Source organism: Trachemys scripta, chromosome 15 (genome assembly GCF_013100865.1).
Source record: "Trachemys scripta elegans isolate TJP31775 chromosome 15, CAS_Tse_1.0, whole genome shotgun sequence".
Taxonomy (NCBI): Eukaryota; Metazoa; Chordata; order Testudines; family Emydidae; genus Trachemys; species Trachemys scripta.
In genome coordinates, this window is record NC_048312.1 from 6,378,037 (window position 1) to 6,393,643 (window position 15,607).

The 15,607-nt window shown below is 42.5% G+C and overlaps 1 protein-coding gene across 23 annotated transcripts in view; it reads left to right on the forward strand.

The window, feature by feature from the left end:
* CLIP1 (CAP-Gly domain containing linker protein 1) overlaps window positions 1-15,607 on the forward strand; it is a 120,482-nt gene that overhangs the window by 30,621 nt on the left and 74,254 nt on the right. For 21 of the 23 annotated variants that reach the window (XR_004648271.1, XM_034791242.1, XM_034791243.1 and 18 more), the window contains exons 2-3: window positions 7,269-7,465; window positions 9,295-9,866. Coding sequence is in view for 22 of the 23 variants with exons in the window: in XM_034791242.1 (XP_034647133.1) it covers window positions 7,372-7,465; window positions 9,295-9,866 (666 nt within the window). In the remaining variant the exon portion in view is untranslated. Of the gene's footprint in view, window positions 1-4,682; window positions 4,705-6,613; window positions 6,732-7,268; window positions 7,466-9,294; window positions 9,867-15,607 lie in introns of those variants that run through there. The other 2 variants (XM_034791241.1, XM_034791237.1) reach the window with 2 other exon arrangements.

Sequence of the window (15,607 nt, forward strand, 5' to 3'; positions counted from 1 at the left end):
AAACATCTAGCTGTTGGCATTTTCTAATTGAATGACCCTGTTCTTTGGTACGAGCCACCTCTCATCTTTGGTTTTGAGTTCAGATAAAGTCAAGTGACTCTGTCACTAATCTCAGGCAAAATAAGTTAGTGGGCTCAGTTCAGACCATCTCTGAGGTTGGAACAAAGCACAATGGGGGCCCAGGCTTATTTTGGGGTGTTTATGATTCAGGAGAGGTTCTACAGTGGTTGGTGTGTATGTGTGTGTACACCTTCCATTTTGACATGCCTTGTCTACAGCAGCTGTAGTCCAGTAGCTTGAATTAGAAAGCATATGGTGACTTGCACTTACCAGGCTAGTGAGCAAAGGGCTGAGAGGCTACATTGCCCACATTCTAGGTTTGGACAAGGCCATTGTCTATCTCTGGTTGTATGTATAGACCTTATTTTAATACAAATAAGGGGGTGTGTGAGGGGGAACTACTGTCCTTTAAAGAGCTTGCTATAGTAAAAGATTAATTTCTCAGTTTGTCTTCTGTTAAAGAAATGTGATAGTGATGCATCACTAACTCCTTCCACATGCTTTCACCTGTTTAATTCCTCACAGAGTAAAATTTATTTTTCTTTGCTGAAATTGGCTCCCTGGAGTTTTTGGGCTTTTTTTCCTTAGAGACTTTCTCCAAAACAGATTGAAAATGAGACTACGGTGCTGCTGCTTTTAGCCTTGATTTTTTAACAGTGCAGGTTATCTGACACATGTTGCGTTTGCATTATCTCAGTAGAAAATAACCTGATTGTACACTAGCAAGGCAAAGGACTACAGTTTATTTTGCCAGCATGAAGATGGACTAAATTATGACTATGAAGTGGGCATTGTGACAAGTCTGCGAAGCTTGCCTGACTCCAGGTCTGACAGGTCAGACCAGAAATAACTTCAATCTGTAGAGTGTGTTCATAATTTTCCTGCCCTACAAGTTATGGGTTTGCTGCTTTGTTAATTGTCCCCTTGAGAGGACGGCAGTGAACAGCATCATACTATTTAGCCATTGAGCCAGCTATTGAATCAATGTCTAGTGAAGCACTTTGATGAAGGAAGGAAGGGGGTGGGGAATGTCTTAAATATCTGCCTTCCTGGGTGGGATTCCTTCTGAAGTTAAGGAGACAAAGAAGGCATTTTAAAAATGTAACTTTCATTGTGAGGAAATCGACGTATTAAGAACGTGTCACTGACCCTGAAAAGCTACAGAATTCCCAGGACCCTGATTATAGATCACACCTGCCAACATATGAATACTATAAATAGGGACATTTGAGCTCAAGCTCTGTTAAAAGGTTGCCTGTGTCTTGAGATTGTTTTCAAGATCAGATGTTGCATTTAATGCTGTTTGTGTGTGTCTCTGTCTGTCTGTACTCCATTGACACAGGCTGACATATCTGTATGTTACTTGACATGGTTTTTAACAAGTGAAAAGAGTTAAAACAGTTTAAAAAGATGAACAAGCTTGTAGTATAAATCTGACCTTGGGGAGAAAGAAAGATGCTGTTTTAAGCTTAAAAGAAGGAAAGTGCTCCAAAGCATTTTGGAGATTGGAAAAAAAAATTATTTGAGACCATTCACTCCTTCCTGGGGATAATTTGATACTTTTGTATTTTTGTTACAAACTTTCATCTTAGGTAGACAAACAATATTTTTATTAAATACAAACAAAACAGCAGAACACCATTTCAATGAGTTGAGGATTGAAGCACAAACCAACAAAGGGAAGGAATGTCAAAATCTCCAAGAGATTCAACAACTCTGTGCTTCTGACTTGATTTTTCCCTCTTAGGGCATGTTTACACTGCAGTTAAAAACCCACAACTGGTCAATCCAAGCTGACTCAGGCTCACAGGGCTCGGAGTAAGGAACTATTTAATTGAGGTGTAAATGTTTGGGCATGGCTGGGGCCCAGGCTCTGGAACTCTGAGGTAAGAGGATCCCAGAGCATGGGCTCCAGCCTGAGGGCAGGTCTACACTACCACTGCTGGTCAATCTAAGCGATGCAATTTGAGTCATGTTAGTAGCATAACTCAGTTGACGTAGCTTAGATCTACTTACCGCAGGGTCCACACTACGCTATGTCGACAGGAGACACACTCCTGCCGACATTGCTTCCGCCTCTCATTGAGATGGAGTACAGAAATCAATGGGAGAGCGCTCACCCATTGATTGATGCCGCTGCATCAATTGCAACAGTGCCGATTTACCTCCATAGTGAAGACAAGCCAGGAATGTCTACACTGCAATTAAACAAACCCATAGCCCAAGCCCCTTAGCCCGAGTCAGATGGCACAGGTCAACTGCGGGTGTCTAACTGCAGTGTAGACATACCCTTAGTTGTGTCATTTCCTTGATGACTGTGTGTTTGCCTTTCACCTCTGTTATTGGGTCCAGTGCTGCTGCTGCTTCTCTATCTCAGCACAATAAACCTGGTTCAAGTTTGTTTTTATCACTGACTTCAGCGGCATGTCTGCCTTGTTCCCTGGCCCTAAGATGTATTTTTAAAATATTTGCTCATCCATCATCAGCTCTGAGATTTCACAGCAGCAAAATTTTTAACCCTCTACACTTGGCCTCTCCCTTCTGCCTGCCACTATTTCTTGTAGCAAATCTCCCAAAATAATCATCCTGAGGATTTTCAGGTGAGGTTTAGGTCAGGGATTTACACCACTGGCATTAAATTAAATAGATTATGGCTTTTAAATGAATACAGGATACTGTGGCATTGAAAAGACACAATAAAATATCTGTCTTTATTCCCTGCCTGTTTACCCGACTTTCCCCACCCGAAGGGAAAGTGCTTATCTCTTCTCTTCTCTCTGCATGTCTAGTTAATCGCATAGTAAGTTGTTGTTTTGTTTTGTCTTTTTTATTTATTATGAACACGTGATAAAGAGCAGAAATAGAGGGTTTGGAGATGGGTGATGAAAATGTAGGGAAAGAGTAAAAAGATTAGGACTGTTTAATTTAGTCAGGGGATGTGAGAGGCGTGTATGAAATAGTAAATGACAGAGAAAAAGTAAATCAGGCAGTCCCTTTTATTATAATACAATAAGGAGGCATTCAATATAAATTGAAGGGCAGTGAATTTAAAACAAATACAAGGAAATAGCCTTTTCTATACAAATGTATAACTAACCTGCAGCACTCTCTGCCATAAGATAGCATTGAGTCAAAGTGTTTAGGGGGATTCTAGGAAACCATTATATAGATAATAAGAATATCCATTTGGATTTGGCAGGAAAGAGTAGGAGGTGTATAAAACCCCATGCTTGAGGTCATAAATCAACTTTTAACTTCCAGAATTTAGGAAGCACTCTTTATGGCCAGGTTAGTCCATAATTGTCCACTATGGGGTTCTGCACTTTCTTCTTAAATCTTTTTTTACTGGCCAGTGCCTGAGAGGACACAGGACTAAATGGATGAGTGATCTGATCTGGTACGGCAAGTCCTGTGTCCCACTGAATCCTCATTTATTGCAAACTTGGACTTGAAACCAGCAGAATCAAACTGGCCACGGATGGGTAGAGTGAGAGAATGAAATGCCAGATTCCGGCGCAATGCTCTGGGCAGCTGGGCAGCGCAGCTGCAGAACTGCGGCCTGACCTAGTGCTCTGTGCTGTGTGGTGGCATGGCTGGCTCCAGCTGGGTGGGGTGGCTGCCTGTCCTGGTGCTCTGGGCGGCGTTGCTGTAGCGCCGCCAGCCACTGGCACTCCAGGCAGCGCAGTAAGAAGACAGGGAGCAGGGGGGGTTGGATAGAGGGCAGGGGAGTTCAGGGGGTAGTCAGGGGTGGGGGTGTAGATAAGGGTCGGGGTGGTCAGAGGGTGGGGAACAGGTGGATTGAATGGGGGCAGGGGTTCCCAGGGGGCAGTCAGGAAGGAGAGGAGGGGTTGGATGGGGCGGTGGGGGGCAGTCAGGGGCGGGAGGCCTGGGGGCAGTCAGGGAACAGGGGAGGTTGGATGGGGCAGGGGTCCCGGGTGGGGCAGTCAGGGGGTGAGAAGTGGGGGGGCGGGGGCCGGGCCAGGCCTGGCTGTTTGGGGAGGCACAGCCTCTCCTAACCAGCCCTTCATACAATTTTGGAAACCCAATGTGGCCCTCAGGCCAAAAAGTTTTCCCACCCCTGCTCTAGTTATTCTTGTTTATAAAATGTATGCCTTCCTGTTCTTTCACAGCTTAGTCTGTATTTGTCATGATTGTCTCTCTGCTTTGATTTCAGAGGGCTCTTTTCTCTTGTTCATGCATGTGAAAGCTCAAATATAAGATTCATGGGCCATTTATGCATGCCTCACTAAAAGAATAACTCCAGAGACTTTCTCTTCATTTAGTCATAACTTTAACAGAGGTGTTGGAGATATGTTTCTAGGATTGCTTGATGAAGAAATATTCAGCAATCTGTACAATGTTACCTTTAGCAACCTCAGAATTTTCTTATTTATGTGCATAACTTACGCGCCAAACATCAGAGGTGGTAATTACAGCTTGTTAGTAAAGTGTAAATTTTTAGCATAGCTGTTAGAACATGGTTTGAATTTGGCACGGCTGACCTTGAAATAGTACAAGAATGCTTCACTTCTTAGTCACTGCGAGGCAGCATGACTGATACTTTTTTTGTTTCACAGTGAATTGATTTTCAGCAGCTCTAGCATGCTGTCCGTTAATAATACACGGGGAATAAAATTTACTTTGGTAGGTAAAAGACATTGATGTTGTCCCTCTTTAGTCTTCATTACTGTAGAATGAATTTCTCTCCTTCATTACTGCTTCTCCTGCTTTAGGATTTATCATATGCCAAAATTGCAGGCCTGTGTGTTGATAGTACTTGAACTGAGAGAACTAAAAGCCACAAGCGCCCAGGCTGTGTACATGCACAGATGGGTGCCAAGACACTAAAGCTATGGCTACACTACAGAGCTTACAATGGCACAGCTGCACTGATGCTCTAGTGCTGCTAGTGCAGACGTTCTAAGCCGATGGCAGAAGCTCTCCCACCAACATTGTGCTGTCCACACTGATGCTTAGGTCGGTGTAACTTACATCACTCGGTCGGTGTGTGTGTGTGGCTTATTCACACCCCTGAGTGACGTAACTGTAGTGTGTACATAGCCTAAGTAAATACAGTAACTCCTCACTTAAAGTCGTCCCGGTTAACGTTGTTATGTTGCTGATCAATTAGGGAACAAGCTCGTTTAAAGTATTGCAATGCTCCCTTCTAACGTCTTTTGGCAGCCGCCTGCTTTGTCCACTGCTTGCAGGAAGAGCAACCCGTTGGAGCTAGCTGGTGGGGGCATGTAACAAGGGTGGACCTGCAGCCCCCCATCAGCTCCCCACTCCCCTAAGTTCCCTATGCTGCAGCCACCCAGCAGGCTATCAATCAGCTGTTCAGCTGTCCCTCCCCCCCCAATGCCATGTGCTGCTCCTGCCCTCTGCCTTGGAGTTGCTCCCAGAGACTCCTGCTTGAGGTGCAGGGGGGGAAGGGAGGAGGCTAATGTCAGGGTATCCCCTTCCCCCCCGCTCCTGCACCCTGCTTACCCCTTCTCCATATAGAGCAGAGAGGGGACACGGATGGAGAGAGACAGTAAGAGCTTGGGGCAGCAGCTGCTGTCTCAACTTCCTGATCCACTTAAAAAGACAATGCACTTAAGAGTGGGTCAGCTTACTTAAAAGGGCAGTGTGTATCTCTCTCTCTCGCACAGACAAGGTGTGTGTCTGTCTCTGTCTGCTATGCTGTCTCCCCTCCCTCTTGTTCATGCTGCCTTGTGTGAGAGGCTACATTAACAACAATGTGTTTAATCCTTGAGGGCTCAGCCGAGTGCTAGTTCATCATTTAGCAGCAAGGCATTCCCTGGGAAATATCCCTCCCTCTTCCACCCTCTGACTTCACCACCTCAACCAAGCTTCACAATCATCATAGCTGTGAACAGTATTAAATCGTTTGTTTAAAACGTATACTGTGTGTATATCTATATAATATATAGTTTTTTGTCTGGTGGAAAAAAAATTCCCTGGAACCTAACCCCCCCCCTCCCCCATTTATATTAATTCTTATGGGGAAATTGGATTCGCTTAACATCGTTTCACTTGAAGTCTCATTTTTCAGGAACATAACTACAACGTTAAGCGAGGAGTTATTGTAGTAGGGTCAGGACCCGCCTTTCAGTTCCTGCTCCTCATGCTCTGAGAAAATAGTTAAGCAAGTAGTGTGTGATTTCTACATATCTAAATTTCTTCTAACCTTTCCCACAAGCTTTTGTTCAGCTCCCTAGTGCGATTTTAAGTCATTTGTCACCACTGCTGTCAGTGTTTCTTTAACCAAAATGCTATTAACTTAAATGCTGCCTTTGTAAAATTTCAGTATATATCCAAGGTATATTGACTGTAGAACAGTGTGTAGTTTTAAAGAAAACAAGAAAAAAAGAAAACAACCAAAACACTAGCTTTAAATTCAAATGATATTTGAAGGAAGTAAATTCTAAAGCTTTTGTAGTCAGGAGAAAAGATGCCTTCCTTCTCTAAGAACAAAAATTTCATGGCATGTCTCCCTGGAAAACCTATAGCTGGTCTCTGAGTCAGAGCTGCTCTCTATCCTAGCAACCTAATTCCTCTTCCTCCTAACTCTGGTTCCAAAGCATTGGAGCTGGGGCACTCTATTGGGGACTTTTATGATGAGCTAATGGGTCTCATGATCCTAAATGCTGGATTGCAAGAGAACTGAGGTGGGTGTTTACTTGTTAGCTCTCTGGGTCTAACAGACTCTGCTGTTCTATCTTAGCTTTTCAGTTCAAATCATTTTAAAAAGCTTTCTGTTTGTCCTAAGTCTCAAGTCCCTTTACTGACTTGCAGTCAGCCCTTTTGCTAGTCTAAATTTGTTTTCACTGGGCTGTTGCAACACTTTAAAAATACTTGACTTAAAGCTGTAAGGTGCATAAAATGATTACTTCTGTGCGTGGTGGTGTTAGTAATGCTGTTAAGGGCTTTGTTTTTCATTCTTAAAATAACTCTTTAGTTTAAAGTTCAAGCTGAACACAGCAGTGTTTAATGTTGTGAATTGTCTCAATGCTTTAGCTTCAGATTCAAGATTTCTTTCAGTAGGAAAGTCTTCTAAAACATGGGAAGTGCCTGACTCCCTCTGAGAATATTCATGTTGTAGTTGTATGGGGCTGTACTTTCTGTACAGCAGTTTCTTTACAAATTCTTTATTCTATAGATTTAAAATATGTATTTTATTTTGTCTCTAACATTTTTATATACAGGCTTAACCCAAAGGCAGAAAACATAGACGCACATACTGCATCCATGTTTGGGAAAAGATAGTTACTACGGACAAAGGGGATAAACATCGACGACATAAGAAAGATGAGTATGTTAAAACCAAGTGGGCTTAAGGCTCCTACCAAGATCAGCAAGCCTGGAAGTACAGCATTGAAAACAGCTGCATCTGTTGCTGCTGGTAATGAAGATTTTAACATCTTAACACTTTTCTTAAGTATCCTTTCTTCTAACAAAAACTAATCTGAAGGTTGCGGTTGAATTCTCATATATCTGATCTAACTGAACTGATGTGTTTAGTACACAGTAAAACATGAATTTACAAACTGGGCATAATTCTGAGTTCATGAGAAAAATGCATTTTAAAAAAAGGAAAGGATTTGTTTATTTCCTTCAATGTTACTCCATTTACCTAGTGATATAATTAAAAAAATTGGTCATTCTAAGGAAGAGCATTCTATCTGAGTGTGCCACACTTCCAGACTTGGGAATTGTGAGCTGGTCACTCAGAACAAATTAAGGATACCTGGAATGCAGCTGACATGTCATTATGTGGCACATTATTGGTTATGTGGGGTCTGAGGTATGTGCTTGCCGGTATAGCCAACTGCTGCTTGTTTGTCCCTCAGTACAGTAATCTTGGCTACACTCGAAACTCCAAAGTGCTGCCGCAGGAGCGTTCCCGCGGCAGCGCTTTGAAGTGCGAGTGTGGTGGCGGTGCCAGCGCTGGTACTTCACCTCCCCGAGGGGATTAGCTTACAGCGCTGGGAGCATGGCTCCCAGTTCTGGGGCACTGTTTACACTGGCGCTTTACAGCGCTGTAACTTGCTGTGCTCAGGGGGGTGTTTTTTCACACCCCTGAGCGAGAAAGTTGCAGCGCTGTAAAGCGCCAGTGTAGCTGTTGCCCCCTCGGGCACACTGTGCCCAAACAGTGTGCCCGAGGGGGCAACGTAGCCAAGGCCTAAAAGTGATCATGCCATAATACAAGGCTTTAAGCCTTTCTGACAGTAATATACAATTTTACATTCTAGGAGTAAATTTAAATTTAGTGCCATAGTATTGTGTGTTTTTATTTTTGATCTTTCAGAATGTTCCAGCTGTTGAATAAAATATGCTGTCCTTAGAGCCTTAGAAACAAACATTCATTTCTATATAGATACAAATATTGTAAAGGCTTGAGGCCCAAAGCTCTCATCTTCTCAAAGCAGCAATTTTTGCCAAATTGACCATCTAGTCAGGCAGCTCAAAAAATGAAGCTGATTATTAAATGTATCCCATTTTTAAATGGTCCAAAGGAGAGTAATGAGCTTATGGGTAAAGCATAGGCCTGGGAGTCAGACTCCCTGGATTCTAGGCCTGAGTCTATGGACTTCCTGTAAGTTCAAGCTTTTTTTGTACTTCTGTTTTCTCACCTATCATCTGTGGCTAATACTACCTCAGTGGAGGATTAGACTTAACTTGCTAAAGAGTGTAAAGCATCTTGAGATATTAAATTCACAATAGAAATACAGACTGGGATCTTCAAAGGCACCTGAGGAAGTCAGGCATCCAATTTCTGCTGGAAGTCAGCTCTTAGACACCTTGGACGATCCCAGCCCCAAAATGCAATTCTCAGTTATCCAGTTCAGATATGTTTATAATGGAACAATTTGGTACATAGTCAGAATATGCTTAAGCCCAATTCAGAGTTCTGGGGCAAGCAATTTTTCTTGAAGAGTAAGTAAAACATTTTTTCATCATAATGGTAAAGGTGGATTTTGTGCAGGGCGGGTAAATTTTCATTAAAACATTGCAAGACTGGATCAAAGGCTGTTTAGCTGTTAATTTCTTAAACTGGTTAAGGAAATGTGAGAATACTGCCATCTCAATATAGCAGTAAGAAAATACATGTTTACTTTCTTCCTTCAGAGTTGCATACTGGATATTTCTAAATGGAAACAAGCTCATGATGCATACTGGAATATAAATGTGTTTTAACTGATATTGTTTCCTTATTGTGTTTGGCTCCAGCTCCAGCAGAAAAAGCAGTGTCCAGTGAAAAGCCATCAAGCACACCCACCTCGGAGGCACATGATGACTTTGTGGATGACTTCAGAGTTGGGGAGCGTGTTTGGGTCAACGGAAACAAACCTGGCTTTATTCAGTTTCTTGGAGAAACACAGTTTGCTCCAGGACAGTGGGCAGGGATTGTTCTAGATGAACCCATTGGCAAGAATGATGGCTCTGTAGCTGGAGTTCGCTATTTCCAGTGTGAACCTTCACGGGGAATATTTACAAGGCCATCAAAGCTGACAAGAAAAGTGCTGGCAGAAGATGAAGCCAATGGTACACAGACCGCTAATGCTTCTAGAGCTACTTCACCAACCTCCACATCAGCTGTTAGTATGGTGTCTTCTCCCCCTGCAGCAGCTCCCCCTACAGGAATTCCTCAAAAGACTTCTCCACCAGCAGGCAAGGAACACTTTACTCCTACTCAAATTAGCAACCTGTCAAAAACTGCAAGTGAATCTATATCGAACCTCTCTGAAGCTGGGTCTGTAAAGAAAGGAGAAAGAGAACTCAAAATTGGAGATCGAGTTTTGGTAAGTTTCCCCCATCCCCATGTCTCATTTCAATCTAACAACCTATAACTTTTGATATTGTTTAAATCTATTTTTTGTTAATTAGTGTTAGCCTGTATTTGAATCTGGGTTATAGTTTTTCTGCTCTGTTGAGTTATACAGGCTGGGAAGTAAGAAAGTTATAATGAGGTGGTCCATGCTGGTGGGGTGAAGATGACCACTGTCCACTACTGCATGGAATCAGAATCTGTGTGTCATATGGGCCCTAACTACTAACAGGTATTGGATATTCTCCTTCGCTTGTACAGTGCGGAACTGTGCTATTGGAGCAGGAGGACCACAATTCTACCATGCCAGGGATGTATGATTCAGATGGCTGTGCAGTGTAGCACAATGTCAGTGGTAAAGCTCTAGTGACTGCAGATGTGTTATATTTTGTGGCTTGGGTAATACAGATACTAGTCTCCAGTTTCCCTTTTTGTTTAACAGTCAGATTAATATCTATAATGTGCTACCGTTTGTCTTTTTATGGCCTACCAAATCAATTTCCATGTCGCTTTCATATTGATTATAATCATACATTAGATTCCTATGCTGCTACTGTTACATAATGATGCCACTTGTCAACATCCATATGGAATTTCAGAAATACTGATTTTTAACTGAAATCTTCAGAATTAACATTCATTTTACTGTTGTTTTCTGTGTTTTGACTACTGGGCTAAGTAAAGCTGCTACAGCTCTGTACGTTACCTCATCCCATTATGCCAGGGTATCACAGAACATATGGTGTAGAATTTCTGCACCCTGTGTGGATCTCTGAAATACTAAAGCAGAACAGAGGCTGGTTTTGCAGCTTTCATTCTATTGTGCTTTGCCAGCATTCAGTAAAATCCTTAATTGTGCTTTAACAAGCTATTTATATTTTCATCATTTTGCTCTAATTTTCAGCAGTACAATAGTGCTAAATACAAATTGCAGATTGTCAGAGATTTCCATCCAATCTTTCTTTTAGTCATTCAGGGCTCAATGTCTCCAGCAAGCTCCTCAACAGCAGAGTGCTTAATGGCTCCCATTAGTTATGACAGGCAGCAACAGAAGCAGTCTTTTAAGACCAGTGATCACCTGGGGATTAGCTGTTCTGCCACTGATCTGTGAGTTTAGTTGGATGTCCTTCATAAGCCTCAGAACAGAAAACTTTTGTATCACAGTTGTGATTTTTATTTTTTTAAATAGTTTCAAGTTCTCTTATTTGAAATGACCATTTTAAAGCTTTCAGATGCTGTGTATTGATTTTTGGCCTTAGTGCAATAGAACATGGTACCTTTTTTGATAACCTCTTTGATGTGCATCTGAATCATAGAAAACTCCTGGAGAAAGATGTTCAGAGTTGTGGAAGTGGTGTTCAGCTGCTGGATGTGAGCACCAAACTTTGGTTGTGGAAGGCCCCACAAAACTGGAATTATGTTCTTACAGGACATTTTTAAAGGCTTCTATGCACTAAAGTGGTGTATTTAAAATAAAACTGAATTAATATTTGAAGGGTAAACCCCACCAGACTTGCAACCACTTGACCATAGGTCAGATTTTGGGTCTGAACTATTGAGCGCGTCCCTGGTATTAATCACTCTTGGAGCAGGAGGTATAGCTTGCTGTAACTTTAGTATTTAAGATATTGCAAATGAAGAGGCATCTTATGTTTCCATTAGTAAGACAAGGCAGGAATTTGTATTACTGGCACATACAGCATCTCAGAACATGCTGTGAAAATCTTGTCAAGGAAATTGCATGGATGTTATTGTTTTATTTGTGGTGATATCATAAAAGTAATGATTCTGTGGTGAAAAGGTGGGTTGAAAAACAAGGATACAATTTCTAGGAGATTATTAAATGTGTCAAGTGAATGGTGAGCTACTGGTCCAATTCCCCCAAGTTTACTAGTGACTAAAAAGGAATTAGGGGTATCTTTATTGTCTCATGCATTTTTTTAAAAGTGTGTGTGTGAGTGAGAGAGAGGGAGAGAATAAAAGGGGTAGAGAATTCTTCATAAAGAATATCTCCCTGCTAGTCTTAGCTACTTAAACACTGACAGTCTAGTTAGTTGGTGCTGTAAGTCATTGCCCGAGGAGCTTGCAGTCTAGACTGATCGCACGGGATCTTCCCCTGTATTCCTATATGTTTTATCTTGAAAGATATGATGGGATGGTGATGGCGTTTTGCAGACAAGGATTAACGTGTCTGCACTTCATGGAGGGGGGAGAGTGAATTTTCAGGGAGAGTTTGACAGGAGAGGGTGGTTGTTAGGCATGCCAGAATAGGGAGGGAGCTCCAATCATAGGGACAGCATGGAAGAAGGTGCAAAAGAGTAATATGAAGTGAGAGGTGAGGCTTGATTCACTGGCAGAGTGAAGCTAAGGAGCTTTTGTTTTTGCTGTGTCCATAAAAAATTAAAAATCCACCATTTAACCTTTCCTCCCCATCTATCGGCTCTGACTTTATCATGAAGGTTGACTGCTGCCTTTGCTTCTCCAACACTGCCAGCCTTCATTGCCCATTCATTAGTCCAGTGGTTCTCAACCAGGGGTACGCAGAGGTCTTCCAGGGGGTACATCAACTCATCTAGATCAGTGGTCCCCAACCTTTTTTGTCTGGCAGGCGCCAGATGACGAACCACAGAGGACTGTGGTGGTGGACGAGCATCCACTGAAATGCCGCTGACAAGCAGCAGCATCAATAAGCTCACCGCCAAGAAGCAGTGTCATCCAGAGGCGTCACCGCCAGCGCCGGCTCCAGGCACCAGCCCAGCAAGCAGGTGCTTGGGGTGGCCAAGGGGAAGGGGCGACACGTCAGGCTGTTCGGTGACAATTCAGTGGCGGATCCCTCTCGGAGGGAAGCACCTGCCGCCGAATTCCCACCGAAGAAGAAAGCAGTGCGGTGGAGCTGCCCCTGGAGTGCAGCCAATCGCAATTGCGATCGCGGCAGCTTATTTTTTTTTCGCCACTTGTGGCAGCAAAAACCCTGGAGCCGGTCCTGGTCGCCGCCAAAATGCCGCCAATACGCGGGCACCGTGGCGGGGACCCCTGATCTAGATATATGCCGAGTTTTACAACAGGTTATATAAAAAGCATTAGTTAAGTCAGTACAAACTAAAATTTCTTACAGACAATGACTTGTCTGCTCTATATACTAATGACTGCTCTATATACTATACACTGAAATGTAAGTACAATATTTATATTCCAATTGACATATTTAATTGGTAAAAATGAGAAAGTAAGCAATTTTTCAGTAACCTCATGCTGTGACACTTGTATTTTTATGTCTCATTTTGTAAGCAAGTAGTTTTTAAAGTGAGGTGAAACGTGGAGGTACGCAAGACAAATCAGACTCCTGAAAAGGGGTACAGTAATCTGGAAAGGTTGAGAGCCCCTGCATTAGTCCACTTCTCTCTCAAGGACCTTTCTGACTTCCCCTGTGCTCCCCCAATGCATGGGAGAAAAACTTCTTAGCAAAATCTGTATAGCCACCACTTGTCGTCCTTAAGATTCTCCTCTGCCATTATACATACTGAACACTGCAGTCTGACAACGAGTAGGCTGGTGGCAAGCCGAGACTGCTTCTTGTTATGCTCATTTTACCACTACCTCATCCTCCCTGATCCTTGGTTTGCCTTTCATCTTCCTGTTGTCTTGTCAGACTTCTAGATTGTGAGTTCTCTGTGGCAGTGACTCTGTTTTATACAGTGCCAAGCACAATGGGACTGTGATCTTTGATTGGGCCATACAGAGTACTGTAATGCAAATCATTAATAAACTACAACAAAGTACATCATGCAAGGGTAAAATATAGAAGTTAAATAATCAATACATTTTTCTGTTTTTTTAATGTGTGTGGGTCTTTTGTAACTGAGCTTCCACATTTGCATCAGTGTGCGTTTTATTTTTAAATCTAACTTCTTGGACTAATCTAAGTTCTCCAGTGTTCTAGATGCTAGATTCTGCTCTGCTGATGTCATCCTGAACAATACATTTAAATATTTAAACCTCCAGATTTGATTTCTTTAGTACAAAAATAAGTAAACTCAGCTGAACGTTGCAGCTGCATAAGCCTTTTTGATTTTAAAGGCACTCTCCTCCGCCTTGCCCAAACTATGCTCCGCAATCCATAACTTTAGAGTCGATTAGTCACTGACCAAGTGCTGGAGGCAAACTTTAGAACTATCGGTCAGCATCAGTTGCTAGGAAAGACCTGCTCTCACCTACTTTAACATGCCTGTATGTTTAGTCTTGATTGGGTGGCTTAAATGCAGTCAGACCACTTCAATTTGAGGATAGAGCATTGTTGTCTTACCCACAGCAGGGAGGCTACACTGACTTCTTTGTAATATTTATTATTACATTGTAAGACAAGTTATGTGGCACAAACAGTTTGTACTCCTGTCACCTCACTACAGCAATAGTCGTTCTTTCTCCAGGGGCCAATTTAATCTCCCAGACCTACTGAACACTTACTGACACTCCAGTTCGACCATGCCATCACAACATCTAAAACTGAAATGCCATCTGCATTCTTCTCAGTTCCTGGCCTGATTGATAGCTGCTAGAAACTTTTGTAAATGCAGGAATAGTCATGACCTACTGAAAATTATTAGGAATATATCCTGTGCCCGTTCTTGAATGGGCAAACATTCAAAATTACAGAACAAAAATGATGAGCCTTCAGGAGTTTAGATTTGTAAAGCATAGGAGCAGTGGAGTTCCATTGTAGACAGTTGCTTCCTTGGGAGTCTTTATGGATACTTTACAAAGGAAATCCAGTTCTTGGAGGGAAATTCAAAATGGCAACCTTATTTTGTAGAGGTGTGGGTTGCAGCTGGTTAGTTAAGATTGCATTCTGAACTGGATTTAATATGGGGCATACATTTCTGTTTACGTGCAGCTGGCTCTTCACTGTGAAATTTGTTACCTTTTATGTTCTTTGCATTTTCTATGTAATGTTTATTTGATTTTTAAAAAATACATATTTAGTGGGCATTGTTTGAAATTGGTCTGTCTGCAATTCATCCTTGGCAGACTGACCTTTTTGTTGACTGATTTTTTTTGTTTAGGATTAAGGGTATTTTTTTGCTTTCATAACTGAAAATGTAAGCAGAACCGGTAGCTGGCATTTAAACGTTCTCGGACATGCACACAACTTTCTCCATCAGCTGCTATGCTCATCTATCGGATTTTTCCCCTACAATGGGGAAGGCTTTATATGCCGCTACTGAGAGATGTTGTATATGCCAGAGAAGTGCAGCCATAGGTCTGTTTCCCATGTCTAAATCATTTACATATTAAATACACATAAGAAATTAATATATACCACTTTTTGTTGTGACACAGTTGAGCTCTTTCCCCGACAACAGTGGTTCTCAAAGCCAGTCTGCTGCTTGTTCAGGGAAAGCCCCTGGCAGGCCGGGCTGGTTTGTTTACCTGCCACGTCCGCAGTTTCGGCCAATCGCGGCTCCCACTGGCGCAGTTCGCCGCTTCAGGCCAATGGGGGCTGCGGGAAGCGGTGTAGGCCAAGGGATGTGCTGGCCGCCTGCCAGGGGCTTTCCCTGAACAAGTGGCGGACCAGCTTTGAGAACCACTGCCCTACAACATACCTAACAGGAAAGCAAGAAAATTAAAAGTTTAACTCATTTTCTGATACCTACTGTCCGTTCCTTCATTGCCACTACTACATACCAATGACTCACATCACAACCTTAACTCTGCCCT